This window comes from Diospyros lotus, chromosome 12 (genome assembly GCF_014633365.1).
Source record: "Diospyros lotus cultivar Yz01 chromosome 12, ASM1463336v1, whole genome shotgun sequence".
Taxonomy (NCBI): Eukaryota; Viridiplantae; Streptophyta; class Magnoliopsida; order Ericales; family Ebenaceae; genus Diospyros; species Diospyros lotus.
Genome location: NC_068349.1, coordinates 31,990,362 through 32,005,544, shown reverse-complemented (window position 1 = coordinate 32,005,544; position 15,183 = coordinate 31,990,362). Strand labels below are relative to the sequence as shown.

Sequence of the window (15,183 nt, the reverse complement as noted above, 5' to 3'; positions counted from 1 at the left end):
ATTAGCCCTTTCATGACTATCTTTTCATGGCTCATGAAACGGTTCTGTTAATGCTGCAAGGGAGGCCATTCCTAGCCTAAGAAAAGGTAGGAACCTTAGTTGTTCCAGTCCTTCCTCCATGGGTCAAGGTCATGGAAAAATCTTGGAGAGTGCTGAATGTGATATGGGGCAGTGCCTATTTGGGACCTATACATTTCTATACAAAGTTTCCAGCTTCTGTTTGGCAAAGCTTGATTCCGCTAAACATGGAGCTGAGTTAATAAAAGTCAAGTTTTAGAATGAGTGAATTTGGTATGGAGGGACCTAGATAAACCTTTTGACCTAAATATTAGTGCCAATAACAAATAAACTTCTTCATTATCCCTTGATCCTCTTCCATTTAACTTTCTGGAAACCAGTTTACACCAAATGGTGGATTTCACAGACGGTAGAGGATGTAATGGTGAATTTCATCTATGTTAATAGGATGTTTCATGGCAATGAAGAGCATGTCCCATCACAATTGGACTAGAATGAACTGAGATGAAGGTGCATTGGGAAATCAAGACAGTCAGAACCTTATGATTGAAAAGACTGGCACTTGCCTTGATCTTCGATGATTGTCTATGGAGCCATGATTACTGTGGGGCTGGACCCCCCACCATACAAGAGTTGTACCCCCAATAGATCTGCCACCATGCAATTCAAAAATCTCCTTCAACATTAGCAGATTTTGGCTTGGCAACTATTCCCCATTTTTTTCTTTCATACTCCAACTTGTGTGGAGCGTATGGCTGTTGCCTTTGTTTATAGTCAATTTTCTGATTGTTCCTTGTCCTTGTATTCTATTCTAAAGACAAGTAATTAATTGGATGGCTGGCTCATCCACTGTCTTCTCTGAAAATATCTGTGACCAAGTCTACTTCAAGGGCTGGATGAATCATTGTTGTTATATATATTCCCTTGCAGGATGGATATAAATTTCAATTATATATGTTCCCAATAAATTGTGTAGTTGTATTTCTGCTGCTTCTAAGCTACACAGAGTCCCTCGTGTTGCCATAACTTGGCATTCAACACCCGTGCAGTTTTCCATCTATTATTTTTTGGATGAAATTTCCGAGGATAGTAGGCACAACTCAATCTTATGGCCACGTATAGTATACAAGAGGTTCAAATTTAGTTTTAGGCTAAGGGGTGGCTAGAAATTTGATGTGAGGTCTTGCTTGGCAGCATTTGCAGAGTATGACAGCATAGGAAAGAAAGAAATAAGAGAAAGCAGGCATGCAGTCCATTGATTTTTCCACCAATTAATATATCTATGCACACTTGTTTCACCTTTCATTTGCATGCTTCCTAAGTATATTGAATAATTGTTTGGCTGTGTATCATATATCCATATAGTGTGGTTAAGGCTTGATACATTGTTGTTGTCTTTTTATTTTCTGCCTTTAAATGTTTGCGTTCTTAAGATTTTTCCCCCACTCTTCTCTACAGGGATAAAGACAAGGAGCTCTTACTCATTTGGTGATCAATATGTGCATTTCAACGTTAGCATCCCAAGGTAGGTTCTTCTTCTCAACAATCATGTTAGCATCGTTTGAGCGAGGTCATGATGCCTGATCATTGACGGGTTATCTTGTGCAGTAATTTGACGCCGAGACAGCGTGAACTAATCGAGGAGTTTGCCAAAGAAGAGCAAGGGGAAGAAGACAAGAGTGCTGCAGCTGGAGCATCTGCTTAAGGTAAATGCCTCCCACCATTTAAAGCCATCCTTAACCAGGTGAGAAGAAAAAAATTATTTGTTGGGAAACCACCTATTCCTTGGCTAGGCAATTTTGTACGAGTACGTAGGTTCAGATTTGACCTTTCTTAATGAGGTCTGTAATATCTCTTTTAACTCCTATATGAAGGACATTTTATCAATTGAGTGTGGACGACCAAATTAGTAGGGGCATTAGTGATGTACATATAATATACATGTGTTATGTTATCCAAAGTATTCTTTAAACTATAATCATCTTGCTCTGCCCTAATTTTATTTTAGAAATTATACGCCTTAAGTGATCATGAAGCTGCCTTTTTGGGAATCTGGAGAGAATCAATATCCGGGAATCTTCCACACAGCAATGTAAAGCTACAATTATCTCCATCCCCAAAGGTTTTATGTGTGTCTATGTCCGGATGCAAGTCCTAAGAAATGGCGGGGCTGTATTAATTCTAACATCGAGTAGTGTCTATGCATGGCCGTGTCCCACGCATGACCATTATACCTATGTTCTGGTTAAAGATTTCCCTCAATTTTCTAAGCTCAGTATGTTGATAAAACCTAATGTTCAATCATATATACATATATATATATATTAATAAATTCCCTTAATTGCTTCATAATCTTTGCTCATTCATTGGACTCGATGGACCAATAGTTCTTGGCCTACTCCAAGCAAAGAAGAGAAGCTTTGATACGAAGTTTTAGGTAGTGGTCGTCATTATACTACCTTCGCCATCTGGGTGGGATTTGTAATATTTACCCAACCCTACTGGTATCTAAGAAATCAGATATGCGCGGGACAGGTAATGATTTTAAACTTTTTATCCAACAGAATGGATATGGACCTAAAAAAAAAAACTTTTGAATGGATTCAGGTAAGCGGACGAGTGCAAAGCTCTAATTCTAGTGAGTGCATTATTGTGTATATAAACCTAGGCTCAAGCTGAAGGCTAAAGCTAGTTTCTGGTTATTAGCCAGTTGACGTCCAAACCTAACCAAATGCAAAATCAACGTTTTACAATCCTAAACTAACAGCTAAATAATCCCAGATTTTAAGAGAAACTGTATGTGTAAATTCTTTTATTTAAATCGTGCGAATAGATATTTGATGAATTTATTTCGCCAATGAGGAAACAGGATGACAATAACCATGTTAGTAGGACACAATTATAGGTGGACGTATTAAAGAATAAAAGATGAAATGGCAAAGAACAGACAGGAAAACTGAATATAAAGACGAAAAGGGCAACATATGTAGAAAGGTTCCTTTCCGGATGAATTAACTGTTTCTACAGATAAAAATGACCCTAAGGGTTGATAACGGCACGGCACGGCACGGCACAGCTACAAAATTAAAATTACATTTTTGCCATTTTGATTATTATTATTTGTAAGCTTCTTCTTCCTACCTGAGTAAAAATACGAAGCTCTCTTTGCCATCAAAAATTTGACCAGCCACTTTCTGGTCCAAATATATTTCGATCTCACAGTTCAATTATTTTAAAAACATAACACAATTTTTATATCACTACCAAAGCATATGTCTCCTCATCAAATCTTCCGAGAACCTCCCGCTCAAACCAGTTGGAAAGGTTGGTTGGTTTATCTTACCCCTTCACCTTGGGAGGGAACCCATTCTGCAATTCCACCAATCAAGCTGCAGCGACTTTGGTCTTCGTTTTCTGCTTCTTGGCATCCAATGCAGACAAGCCTGTGCCCAATCCGACGGGGGCCGGATCTTGATGCTTTTTAGTGGAGGAGGATTCATCCTCTGGTCCGCTTGAAGGAAGACCGTTAGCTGCTTCTTTCTTCTCTTCAACAGCAGCTTCTGGATTGTTGGTGGCAGCATCTGGTGTCATCCCCGAGTTGATTATGTTTAGGAGCTGAGTGAGTGGGGGGAAGGCCGGCACAGGAACTCCGTGAGGGCGGATTAAGAGGCCCCTTGCTGCAGCCTTCTTTCTCGCCTCTGCTGCAGCTCTGGCTGCTCTTTCATCAACTCCCCTACCTCGGGGAAGAGCCTCTCCAAGAATTGCTGCATTGAATTTGTTTGCACTGGCGGCACCTGAACTTCCGGGTCCTCCAGTAGTAGACAGTGCATGGATTATGTCCGGATGTGCCTGTCAACAAAAATTCACCTTCAGATCATCCAACTTCAAATGAAATAATTGAAAATTTAAGGACAAGAATTAAGACGAGATGACGACTGACAGGAATCCAGAAGAAATGGTCAAAAGCATTTCAATGTATAGTATTTTATCTAAATCCTTGTGAAGTGGACGACCCGGTTCAATGGGATACATAATACCCCCCCCTCGGTGATTCAGGATGACGAGTTAGCAGAACAACTAACTGTTCATTGGAAAGACACGAAGGAATTACTGCACGTGTCAAGAGAATAACTCTATGGCAAATGATATTTACAAATAAATCTATTTGAACTTGTAATACAACTTTAAATTTGTTCCTAAACTGGACTTTTTTGCGTAGATACCTACCAGGACCGTTTGTTCAATTATTTTCCAAAAGGCTAGTACATACGGAAAACAATTTCTTAGTTTTTATCTTTAAAGATAACTATATTCCTGTGCCTACATGAAAAAGATATTATTCGCTGACATATCCCCACTAAGTCTTGTCTTTATTTATTTGAATAATCGTGTGTTGACAAGGCCCAATTTCTCCAATATCACTAACTATCCAAAGCAATTAGACCCAAAAAAAGGTCGGGGAAAGGCATAGTATTTGAATATGAGCTTCATATCACCCAAAAGAACCCTTAAATCTAGGCCCAGTCATTATATAGTTAATCCTAACTACTTGGTCATGTCAAAATGAAGGCCCACGTGACATCCATAGCTAACACACAACAGATGTTAGACAGATATGCTAACACTACATTTGGGTATGATTTTTTTTTTTTTTTTTCCAAACACTATGTTGGCTACACATGAGAAGTTAAAGTGCAATCTATGAAAGCAGCAGCAAGGGAAAGGAAGACACCTTAGAATAAGCCGCTGTGACAATTTCCAACAAAATTAGGACATGACATAACAAATACATGTCAAATAAAAAATATTGTATAAAACCTCACATTCTACACACAGCAAACGACAATAGTCATATAAGTTTTAATCACACTAGGAAATAAATGTGATTACAAAGTCTAAAGTACATTTTCTAGAAAATAATTATTATAGAGTTCTGAAATTCAAGATCCTCAAAATTAAAAAGCTCATGGAATAGAGGACAAATAAATGTAAAACTAAATTCTCTATTTCATAATTTATTTTTAACTTATAATCTGGTTCTAATTAACTCATGGGCGCATACAAGATCTTTGGCATGCACAAGTGTCGATCATGTGCCCATACAGTCATCCCTTCGTTAAAGGATTAAAGTAAAAGATAACATTTTGACTAGTGTCTAATATGGATTTCTAACTGTCCCATGAGTGTTGCCATACAACATAGGTGTCTCATATGATACTCATAGTAAAGGTGTCTCTTCCCCGTAGGGATGCATGCCCAAGAAAATAATGGAGGGAGCCTAAACCTCCTGGTTAAAACTAAGCCAGCCAATAATAATGCTAAAATCCAAACAGGGTGAATATTGACTTATCATTCTACACCCTTAATTTTCTCCTAAGAACAGTTTTTTTTTTTATCTAAAATATAGCCTAGATTCAGGGAAAAATAGACAGAAGATAAAGGTCATCCAGGGGATTTTAAAATAATCATGATGAAAAAAAACATCTCAGCTTCAATGTTTCTGCTTGGATATATTACCACCACTCAGCAAGATCCAGGGCCTGTCTTTTCAACATATTTGATGTTCCCAACCACCCATCTTACAGTAAGATTTTCCACACTAAGGACAATAAAAGGGACAAAATGAGTAAACATTCAGAATATACCTTGAGGAGATCAATAGCCTTTTGAGCAGAAGATGCATTTAGAGCTTGACCTTTCTGCTTTTGTGCATTCATCTGTCAGCACAGGATTGATATTAAGAAAAAGTAAAGCTATGCTTAAAAGAATTTGGTGAATAAAAGATGCTCAACATCTTATAGTTACCTGCAATTCACGAATCTTAAATGTATTCATCCAGTTCTGGGAATCACGTGTTCGAGAATCATCCTCTCCAAGTTGTCTAACAAGTATGTCATATGTCTTCTTTTCATGCTGTCATAGTGACGGTTTATTTGAGTACCATAAAGGCACAAATTTCCATCAACATCCATGAATTAGGTGGAAAAAATAATACTAAGATACATGCCTGGTGAGAGAGTTTGAAAGCGCCCATGCAGTTGAAAGCGATGGCCAAAGCATGATAGCATACAGCAGTCTGAATATGTTCTTCACCTAGGAGCCTCTCATTCTTTTTTAATGCTTCTTGCAAATACCTAAGAGCGGTATTCATCTTCCCAATATCTTGGTACATCATTGCAACATTTATAAAAGTTGCAGCCACATCAGGGTGATCAGGTCCAGATGACAAACCAAGGAGGAGTAATGCCCGGGACATGTGGCGAAGTGCAAGTTCAGTCTGGTTAAGACCATGGTAGAAAAGAGCCATATTGCCATAGCTGCACTGGGCAACAGATCAAGTGAGCCATGGATAGCTATCAAGAACATTTTTATTCTTACATAATCTGTGAGATATCAGAACCCAGAAGGAAATATAACTTTTAAATTTTTAGTATTTTTAACAAGTATAATATCAATAATTTTTGTAACTAAAATTAAAAGGTTTAAAATCTTTGTTAATTTGTAGTAATAACCACAATGATGGTTAGATATTTAAACACAAAGGAAAACTTTATTGTTGCTGTGATGTCCATAGAGAGCTTTAACACTAAAACACAATAAATGATATGAAGCCAAAGAATTGATGCCTGTGAGCAGTATCGGGATGGTCCAGGCCAAGGCAGCGCTCATTTATAATAAGTTCCTTATGCTGCTGCATTATTGCTCCAGCCATATCTCCAGCATGATACAGAACCATGGCAAGGTATCTAATAAAGAAAATCATTAGATCAGTTAATATGAGCAGGAATACTTGGAGCAACTTCAATTTCAAAGTTACTATAACAAGTAAATGATTTCAGTTTCAAAAAATCAGTAATCAATTCACAGATAATTGTTTTCCACAGTAACATGTCTGCAGAGTCAAAACAAACAATGCACCAAGAACTTTCCTAATAATCTCACACTATTGTTGTACAAAAAGGTAACATCTACTATACTGGTGTTGTAAGCTGTACACTTGATAACAACCAACCAAATAGAAATAAGACTTGTATAATTTCTGACTGCTAACTTGACTTTTTGTTTAACAAAAGAGGTTAAACAAAGCCCAAGTGATATCAATCAGCTACAAAATGCCAAGCAAAAGCAGCAGTGTTGCTATTTTGTGAAAAATTTTAAGTAATAAGATAAAAACTAAAAACATTGGGCACCAATAAGTTTAGTTGAGGATGATTACCGACAACAGTTAGCAACCTCCCGATGCATTGGACCAGTCACCTATTCATCAGAAATTGTTATTAGGCCACATATCAATAAAAAAATAAATGGAAGAAAGAACCGGAAACCATACCTGCTGAAGTATTGTGAATGCTTCAGAAAATAATGCATAGGCCTCACTGAGCATTCCCTGAAATGGGAGTGACAAAGGAATAAATGACCAGATGTCCAGCTACTAGATGAGGGAAATAAAAAACTTTTGCAGTTACAAGTTCCCTATAAGCATTTGCTTGAAGAAATTATGGTCAACCCCATGCGCGCGTGCCGGGGGGGTGTGGGGGGGGGTGCAAGGGCAATACTGCTATTATTGCCTTGTGATTATAATATAGTTTCTTAACTATATCATAAAAGTAGTAATATAGATTTGTTGAATATAATTCTGTATAAGAATTTAACAAATGTAGGACTTTTTCTAGTCCCTAGCATAGACATTGCTTCATCTCCAGTCCATATCAAATATGGAATTTGTTTCAAATTCTTCTGCAGGTAACCACTCAATTTTCATTAAAATAATTAATTTCCTAATCTTTTAACAGTTTTTTTAAATATTCCTGCTTATATCAGATTTATGATCAGAAAGAACAGTTCACACCTCAGCCAACTGAATTTTTCCTGTTTCCACAAGATCCTTAGCTTCTGAAGATACTGGAATAGAATGCTTGACTACGGGTTGGACATTTAAAATATCTGATGTTTGGAATGGAGCTGCAACATCAAGTTCATATTTGCGAGCTGCAATGGTAATGCCAACCTGTCAAGGAGGCGAAACGCAAACATCATGTAAATCATAGCAAAATCCAAACAACCATCAGCCCAAACAAGACTGCTACAAAGAAGCTAATAGATAGCTTATTACAAATTGAACCACAGTTCACAAACTTGTAGCAGCAACCTTAAACTTACTTGAACCTGAAGTTACTACATACCCAATAAAAATTTTATACATTAGCCTCCTAGGTAACTAAATAAACCATCTACAGCTGTCCTTGGGGCTTAGGGGACATACCTTATGATGGGTTTCCCATGGTCATTTGGATCTAATAAAAGCATTAGAGATGGTGCAATTCCTAAATAAAAGAGCTATCAAAATGCATATTGCCATACTGAGGTTTCACTAACATGTATCCACTTTGTTTTCGCCAGGATAAAGGGGGAGGTGTGGGGGGAAGTGAACAAACTAACAATCCTCCATGGATGAGAACATTTGAGACCCCTATCTGCTAAGGTTCACAATGAAGGAGATAAGACCCAGCTCCAACCCCAGCCCCAATATGGTGCAGTAGGTAGAAACTCTCTGAACCCAGTCTCATGTCACATGACTACAACTGCATTATTCCGCTTCCACATCCCCCCTTCCTCCCGGGGCAAAGAGGCTATTTCCACAACTTGGATCCGTAAGCTTTCCAATCACAAAGGAGCAAGCAACCTTTTTATTGCTACCGAGACAATATGTCACATTCAGTGCATCCACTCACTAGACTGATTGAACTAAAATTCAGGACAAATGACAATCTTTTGGAATAAAAACAAGCAATGAGTTTCAACTTTTAGCAAAAGACACTCATATAAGTGGTAGACAGATTTCCCAATGCAATAATTTACATTTAGCAAGCAACATTCCCTTCAAATGCTTAAGGAAATTCCTGTATATTAAAACACTCAAGCTACTGATGAGTTGCTTTTTTTTTTTTTTTTTAATGTGATTTCCTATTTCATTCCAGAATAACCAACAGAATTTTCTTGATACAGTTTCACAGCCATTCCTGAACAGCCAAACTCTTAAAGCATAAGGAATTTTATGTTTTTTCTTTTTCGTTTTTTTTATCATGAGTGGTAAGGCATACTACATCATAGAGATGATAAATAGTATGAAACTAAAACATTATGAAATCTGAGGGAAGGATTATGAAATCCGAGGGAAGGATTATGAAACTACAAATTTATGGCATGAACAACAGTTCAGAGAATAGGGAACATAATTGGGGAAAAACACACCGAGCATCAAATGGAAAGAATATAGAAATACATAAAAGTTTTTCATATCATTACGAACTGAGACCTGCACCCAGGAAAAGGTAAAAAAAACAAAAGAAAAAAATACCTAGAGATGGGGCACAAGAGGGTTTCCAAGTCAAAAACAAATTAGAGAGAGATGAATCAAAAACTACCTTTTGACAAAGATTCCGTATGACAGACATTTTCTTCACCCGTGATCTTGCGTCCTCTGGCAACTCAAACTGAACAAGAGAGAATGAAAGTCCCATCACAAGCTAAAACTCAAGATCATCAAAGGTCAAATTCAGGGGTAAAGCAGTGAATTTGTTCAATCTTATGGAGTACCTGGTATTTGATTTTTGCAAATTCTAGGATGTCAAACCACAAACTATCAGATGTAATACTCAATGATGATGACTGTTTCTTTCTTGCAGGTCCTTTGTTTTTCCACTTTGAATTTGCCCTAGATGATTTGGCAGAAGCTTGATGCCCAGCCTGATCCTGTATGGTTGACATAAATTCCAATGTTCAAGTTCATTTTCTAGAGACAATCTATAATCCTAATTAAATGTTCATGTTAAAAAAAAAAAAAAAAAGCACTAAAAACTAGGACTTTACTTTAGTTCCAGTATTTATCAATTATTTGGAATATATGACACCTTAATCCTTGTCAAAAAAGGACAGTACACACATATAGGAAAACTTTTTTCTCATCATGCAAACAATGCATGCACAATTTAGGGACCTTGAGGTCTAAAACTAGCAGAGAATATAGCACAATTAAAAACAAATACAAATGGATCAGGAATGATGTAATTCACATCCACATTTGTGTACCTTCCTTTGTGTTCTGGTCTGCATGCTGTTAGGAGTACCTTTCATAGAAGTAGTTTGGCAGTTTCCAAAGAAACAGTTGAAAAAATGTGAAATTGAAGATCCAAGATCATGATCCTCTGAATCTCTCAAGACATCCTGTACAACAAAAAGGGTGACAGTAAATGTATATAACCCTTTATGAACTTTGAATCAGTTTTAGGTGTCAACATGTGCTCAGCACATGTTAAAGTCATCATTTTGGCCATGTCAGTATTTAATTAGAAAAAAAAAAGATTATTGTAATTTTTATTGAAGTTATGAGGCCCTAAAAGTTACTGATGTTCACTAAAAGGTCCAAATTTAATCTAAGTGAAAAAAAGTTCACAAACCATGTGACAATCTCGAGACAACCTGGGGATAATGAGAGAATAATAATGCATTAGAATTTCTTTTTCTATCTATTTCCTAGGTTATGTTCAGATGCCTGGAGGTCCAGAATTCACGCAACAGACCCCACCTAGAGGGAATAAGTCTTGCAACTGTTTGTTGTTTCTGGGTTATGTTCAATAAGATGGTTTATATCTTCCGTACACAAAGCTAGCTCGATAGAAAACCAAGTGATATGCATCAGATAGTCTTGACTTCCCCCCCCCCAAAAAAAGAAAAAGAGTAAAACATCATTATCAGACAAGGGATCACCAAGCACAAGGCTAGAGTAGTATAAAGCAATGGTATATTTTGAGACATCCAACAAGCAAACCAGGCAATAATAATTCAGGAGGATTCTAAGGGCTGCCTCAAAATATCAAAGTATGAAATGAAGTGGATCAAGAGAATTATCCCCTCCCAGATGTCTAGGTTGGCATTTGCATAATAACAGTTCTACAATAAATTGACGCAGGATACAATTTTAGGCTCCAAAAAATCAGCAAATGCAAAAGCAAAAAGAATAGAAATTACAGCTTGAGATATAAAAGGTAGCCATTCGATAGATTTCTGTTCTTTTTATAGTTATCGGTTTTGGTTTTCATGTTTTTGTGAGTTTCTATTTTCACTTCAAAAAATGAAAACTTAACGTCTTTGATAATTAATCTGTATTGTTTTTACTTTGGTTTTGAGTTTTTCCCTGATTCATTCTTCTTCTTCCACTTCTCCACTGCCGGTGGGAGTTGCTGCAGAAAAAGAACAAAAAAAGAGAGAGAAGAGAGAAGAAGATGAAGAGAGAAACAGAGAAGGGGAGAACAGAGAAGTCCTCTGGAGATGGATGGCCAGTGAGTTTACCAGACAAAATGGAACGGAGAGTTTTCCCAACAAAAGGGGTGATCTATGATTTCCAGTCATGGGACAGAGAAAGCCAATCATGGGAAGAGAGATCTGTGGGGAGGGTAAGGGAGGGAAAGGAAATGAAATAAAATAGAAATTGTGGTGTTTCCTATTATTTTTACTTATTTTTCAAATGTCTGATAAGCCACCCATTATTTTTACTTATTCCAAGGAGAACAATCTGTTGCACGTGACAAAGAGGCACAGGTGGAAGGATTCAGTTACATCCAGCAGGCGCAAGTGGCATGATTCAGTTGGCAGAGAGAGAGGGAGGAAGCATCGGAGGCAGAGGAAGAGTATAAATAACAGGCAAAACAAGTGGGCATCCAGAAAATCGAGAGAAGATTGGGACAGTAGCAAGGCCTCTTGAAAGCCTAGCAATATTTGTATGTCAATTCTGTTTTCATTCCATTGGTGAAATCTATCAATATTGGTATCAGAGCAGAACGTGAATCTGGTGCTGGGAAAAATGGTGGTGATGGGAAAATTTCAGTAGAAGATGGAGAAGTATTTGGCTACCCAGGTTGAGAAAGGGGAAGGAAAAGGAGACACTGCCTATGATGGAAAAAGCTCTGGCGAGGTCATCCAAATTGGAGTTGACGTCAGGAAGGATAGAAGGGAGTTGTGGGAATACACCAACGCATGAATTCCACGGTCGGAGGCTCGAATTACCTGTATTTGAAGGAGAAAATTCTGATGGGTTGGTGTTTAGAGCTGAGAGGTATTTTTCGATGAACGCCATGTTCGAGATGGAGAAAGTAGAGGCAGCCGCCATCTGTTTCGATGGCGATGCCCTGGCTTGGTATCAATGGGCTGATGGACGGAGACCCTTTAGCAATTGGTATGAATTGAAGATGTTACAGGAGAGGTTTCGTTCATCCTAAGAAGGAACAGTGTGAAAAATTCTTGGCACTCAAACAGGAAGGATCCGTCAAAGAGTACCGGAGATCCTTCGAGGAGCTTGCTTCACCGCTGCAGAATTTGCCGGAGCAGCTGCTCGAGGGAATCTTCATTAATGGGCTGAAGCCTGAAATTAGAGCAGAAGTTAGTCTCCTTAAACCAGGGGGCTTGGGCTGTATTATGGAAACAGCCCAACGAGTTGAAGATAGAAATGAATTATTGAAAGTGGATCACAATGCAACTGGCCCAATACGCAGTCGTGGCCCGACAGCTGGGTTTCCATATACACAAACGGGGCTCCACAATTCAACAAACCCAGCCCCAAATTCAACCCCCAAATCACTGCCGATCACTGCAATTAGAACCCCCAACCCAGCCTAAATTACCAGCACCTTTCCGATGACTAACTGATGCGGAATTGCAGACCAAAAGAAAGAAAGGGTTATGTTATCGGTGTGATGAAAAATACACCATTGGGCATCAGTGTAAGAACCGAGAGTTGCAAGTGTTGGTGGTGCATGAAGAGATGGGTGAAGAGATAGACATGGAGGGTGAGGGGGATGGGGAGGTGGAAGAAGTGCCAGGGGGTGACAGTGGAACTATCTATAAACTCGGTGGTTGGTCTTACCACTCCCAAAACCATGAAAATCCGTGGCAAGATTGGAACCTGGGATGTCATAGTGCTAATTGATTGCGAAGCCATGCACAATTTCATTTCATCAGACTTGGTTCAGCAATTGAGCATACCAAGGACAGAAACTAATAGCTATGGGGTGTTGATGGGAACAGGGTTGACGGTGAAAGGAGCAGGAATATGCCGTGGGGTGCTTCTAGTATTGCAGAATCTGGAGATTGTGGCGGATTTCTTACCTCTAGAATTGGGGAGTTCAGATGTGATTTTAAGCATGCAATGACTAGAGACACTAGGCAGGATGCAAGTAAATTGGAAATCACTCACTATGAAGTTCCAAGTGGGAGGGGTAGCAGCAACTTTGCATGGGGACCCGAGCCTATGTACCACAAAAATATCACTGAACTCAATGCTGAAGGTGGTGCGGGAACAAGGGGGAGGAGTGCTCTTGGAGTTTGGGAAATATTGCAGTTCCCGAAAGTGGAGGACAGAAAGAAATCCCAGCAGCCATCAAGGGTGTAATACAGCAATATCCTTCAGTTTTTTTGAGTCTGGTCTTCCCCCTCATCGGACTCGGGATCACACTATTACTTTGCAGTCCAGGGTTGCTCCAGTGAGTGTATGTACTTATCGATATCCTCGCGCAAAAGAATGAGATCGAGAAATTGGTGAGAGAGATGCTTGGAGCAGGTATCATTCAGCCTAGTGTTAGCCCTTTCTCAAGTCCTGTTTTATTGGTGAAGAAGGATAGTAGCTGGAAGTTTTGTGTTGATTACTGGGCATTTAATTGGGTCACTATTGCTGATAAATTCCCAATTCTCGTGGTCTATGAGTTGTTGGATGAACTACATGGGGCAACAATCTTCTTTAAGTTAGACTTGAAGTCGGGATATCATCAAATCCGAGTCAGGCATGACAATGTGCCTAAAACCGCCTTTCGTGCACATGAAGGACACTACGAGTTCCTCGTCATGCCTTTTGGCTTGACAAATGCCCTTGCTACCTTTCAAGCATTAATGAACGAGGTATTCCGGGAACACCTTCAAAAATTCATTCTGGCCTTCTTGATGACATACTAATTTACAATCAGACACTTAGTGAGCACAAAGAGCATCTTAGCCGAGCACTGCAATTGTTGGAAAGTCACCAGTTGTATGTGAATGAAAAAAAAATTGTTGTTTTGGGCAGCATGAAATTGAATATCTTGGACACATTATTTCTGGGAAGGGGGTTGCAGCAGATGGGGCAAAAATTGAGGTGATGAAGAATTGGCCAAGCCCTGGGTCACTGAGAAAGCTACGGGATTCCTCAGCCTAGATGGTTACCATAGACTGTTTGTGCAAGGGTATGGGATTGTTGGCAAAACCACTCACTGAGCAACTAAAGAAAGATAATTTCAGATGGAATGACAAGGCAGAAGAGGCGTTTTAGAAATTAAAAATGGCTATGACCACGGTTTCGGTGCTAGCCTTACCAGACTTCTTGCAACAGTTTGTGTTAGAGACTGATGGTTCAAGAATCGGATTAGGGGTTGTTCTGATGCAGAATGAACGGCCCATTGCTTATTATAGCAGGGTCGGCCCAAGGGATTGGGGGGCCCTAGGCCATTATTTATTTAGGAGCCCTTTAAAAAGTAATAAAAAAATTTCTTTTATTTTAAATTTTTTATAATTATTTCTCTCTTTCTTTTCAATTATCAATTAAAAATAAACAAATTTTGGACAACAACCACCTTTATGGGTAACAGGCAAGGCTGATTTTGAAAACTTTTTGGGGCCCCTCTTTTTTGAGGGCCCTAGGCCTAAGCCTTAGTGGCCTTGCCCTTGAACCGTGTTGGAGAGATTACTTGAGCTTTTTGTTCATATTGCTTACTCTTATGTTGTTTCTATTATGTATTTACTAAGTGTATGCTATTAATATGCGGTAAGGCGGTGTCTATTTTAGTGGTTAGGCACGACTGTATATAAGCTCGATAAGCTTTCATTGTAGGTTGTTGGGAAACATTTTATTTAGTTTCTAAGAAGTAAAATTCTTAGATCGTTTTCTTCTTCTTTCGTGTGCCCTAGATTTTTGTTGCCCTAACCTTCTTTACATGGTATCAGAGCCTGCGACTTGCGTCAATGGCCTCGAACCTTGATCGGTCTGATTTCTCAGCTATGGCGAAGGCGTTCAGCTTTATACCTATTAAGTTAGACTCGAGTAACTATAGTTTTTGGAAAGCACAGATTCTCGCAACCATTCGC

The 15,183-nt window shown here is 38.7% G+C and overlaps 2 protein-coding genes across 5 annotated transcripts in view; one reads left to right on the top strand and one right to left on the bottom strand.

Annotated features, from left to right (window-relative positions):
* LOC127814133 (chaperone protein dnaJ GFA2, mitochondrial) overlaps positions 1 to 2,362 on the top strand; it is a 52,270-nt gene extending 49,908 nt beyond the window's left edge. For 2 of the 3 annotated variants that reach the window (XM_052355411.1, XM_052355409.1), the window contains exons 17-18: positions 1,477 to 1,543; positions 1,627 to 1,972. In XM_052355411.1, the coding sequence (XP_052211371.1) occupies positions 1,477 to 1,543; positions 1,627 to 1,723 (164 nt within the window). In that variant the 3' untranslated portion in view covers positions 1,724 to 1,972. Of the gene's footprint in view, positions 1 to 1,476; positions 1,544 to 1,626; positions 1,973 to 2,026 lie in introns of those variants that run through there. The other variant, XM_052355410.1, reaches the window with a different exon arrangement.
* A 641-nt stretch (positions 2,363 to 3,003) lies between these two features.
* LOC127814124 (clustered mitochondria protein) overlaps positions 3,004 to 15,183 on the bottom strand; it is a 37,419-nt gene continuing 25,239 nt past the window's right edge. For both annotated transcript variants that reach the window (XM_052355400.1, XM_052355399.1), the window contains exons 19-29: positions 10,108 to 10,242; positions 9,616 to 9,771; positions 9,444 to 9,512; positions 7,868 to 8,026; positions 7,349 to 7,405; positions 7,235 to 7,275; positions 6,645 to 6,764; positions 6,026 to 6,335; positions 5,824 to 5,931; positions 5,664 to 5,735; positions 3,004 to 3,867 (exon numbers count right to left, since the gene is read on the bottom strand). In XM_052355400.1, coding sequence (XP_052211360.1) covers positions 3,403 to 3,867; positions 5,664 to 5,735; positions 5,824 to 5,931; positions 6,026 to 6,335; positions 6,645 to 6,764; positions 7,235 to 7,275; positions 7,349 to 7,405; positions 7,868 to 8,026; positions 9,444 to 9,512; positions 9,616 to 9,771; positions 10,108 to 10,242 — 1,692 coding nt within the window. In that variant the 3' untranslated portion in view covers positions 3,004 to 3,402. The remainder of the gene's footprint in view (positions 3,868 to 5,663; positions 5,736 to 5,823; positions 5,932 to 6,025; positions 6,336 to 6,644; positions 6,765 to 7,234; positions 7,276 to 7,348; positions 7,406 to 7,867; positions 8,027 to 9,443; positions 9,513 to 9,615; positions 9,772 to 10,107; positions 10,243 to 15,183) is intronic.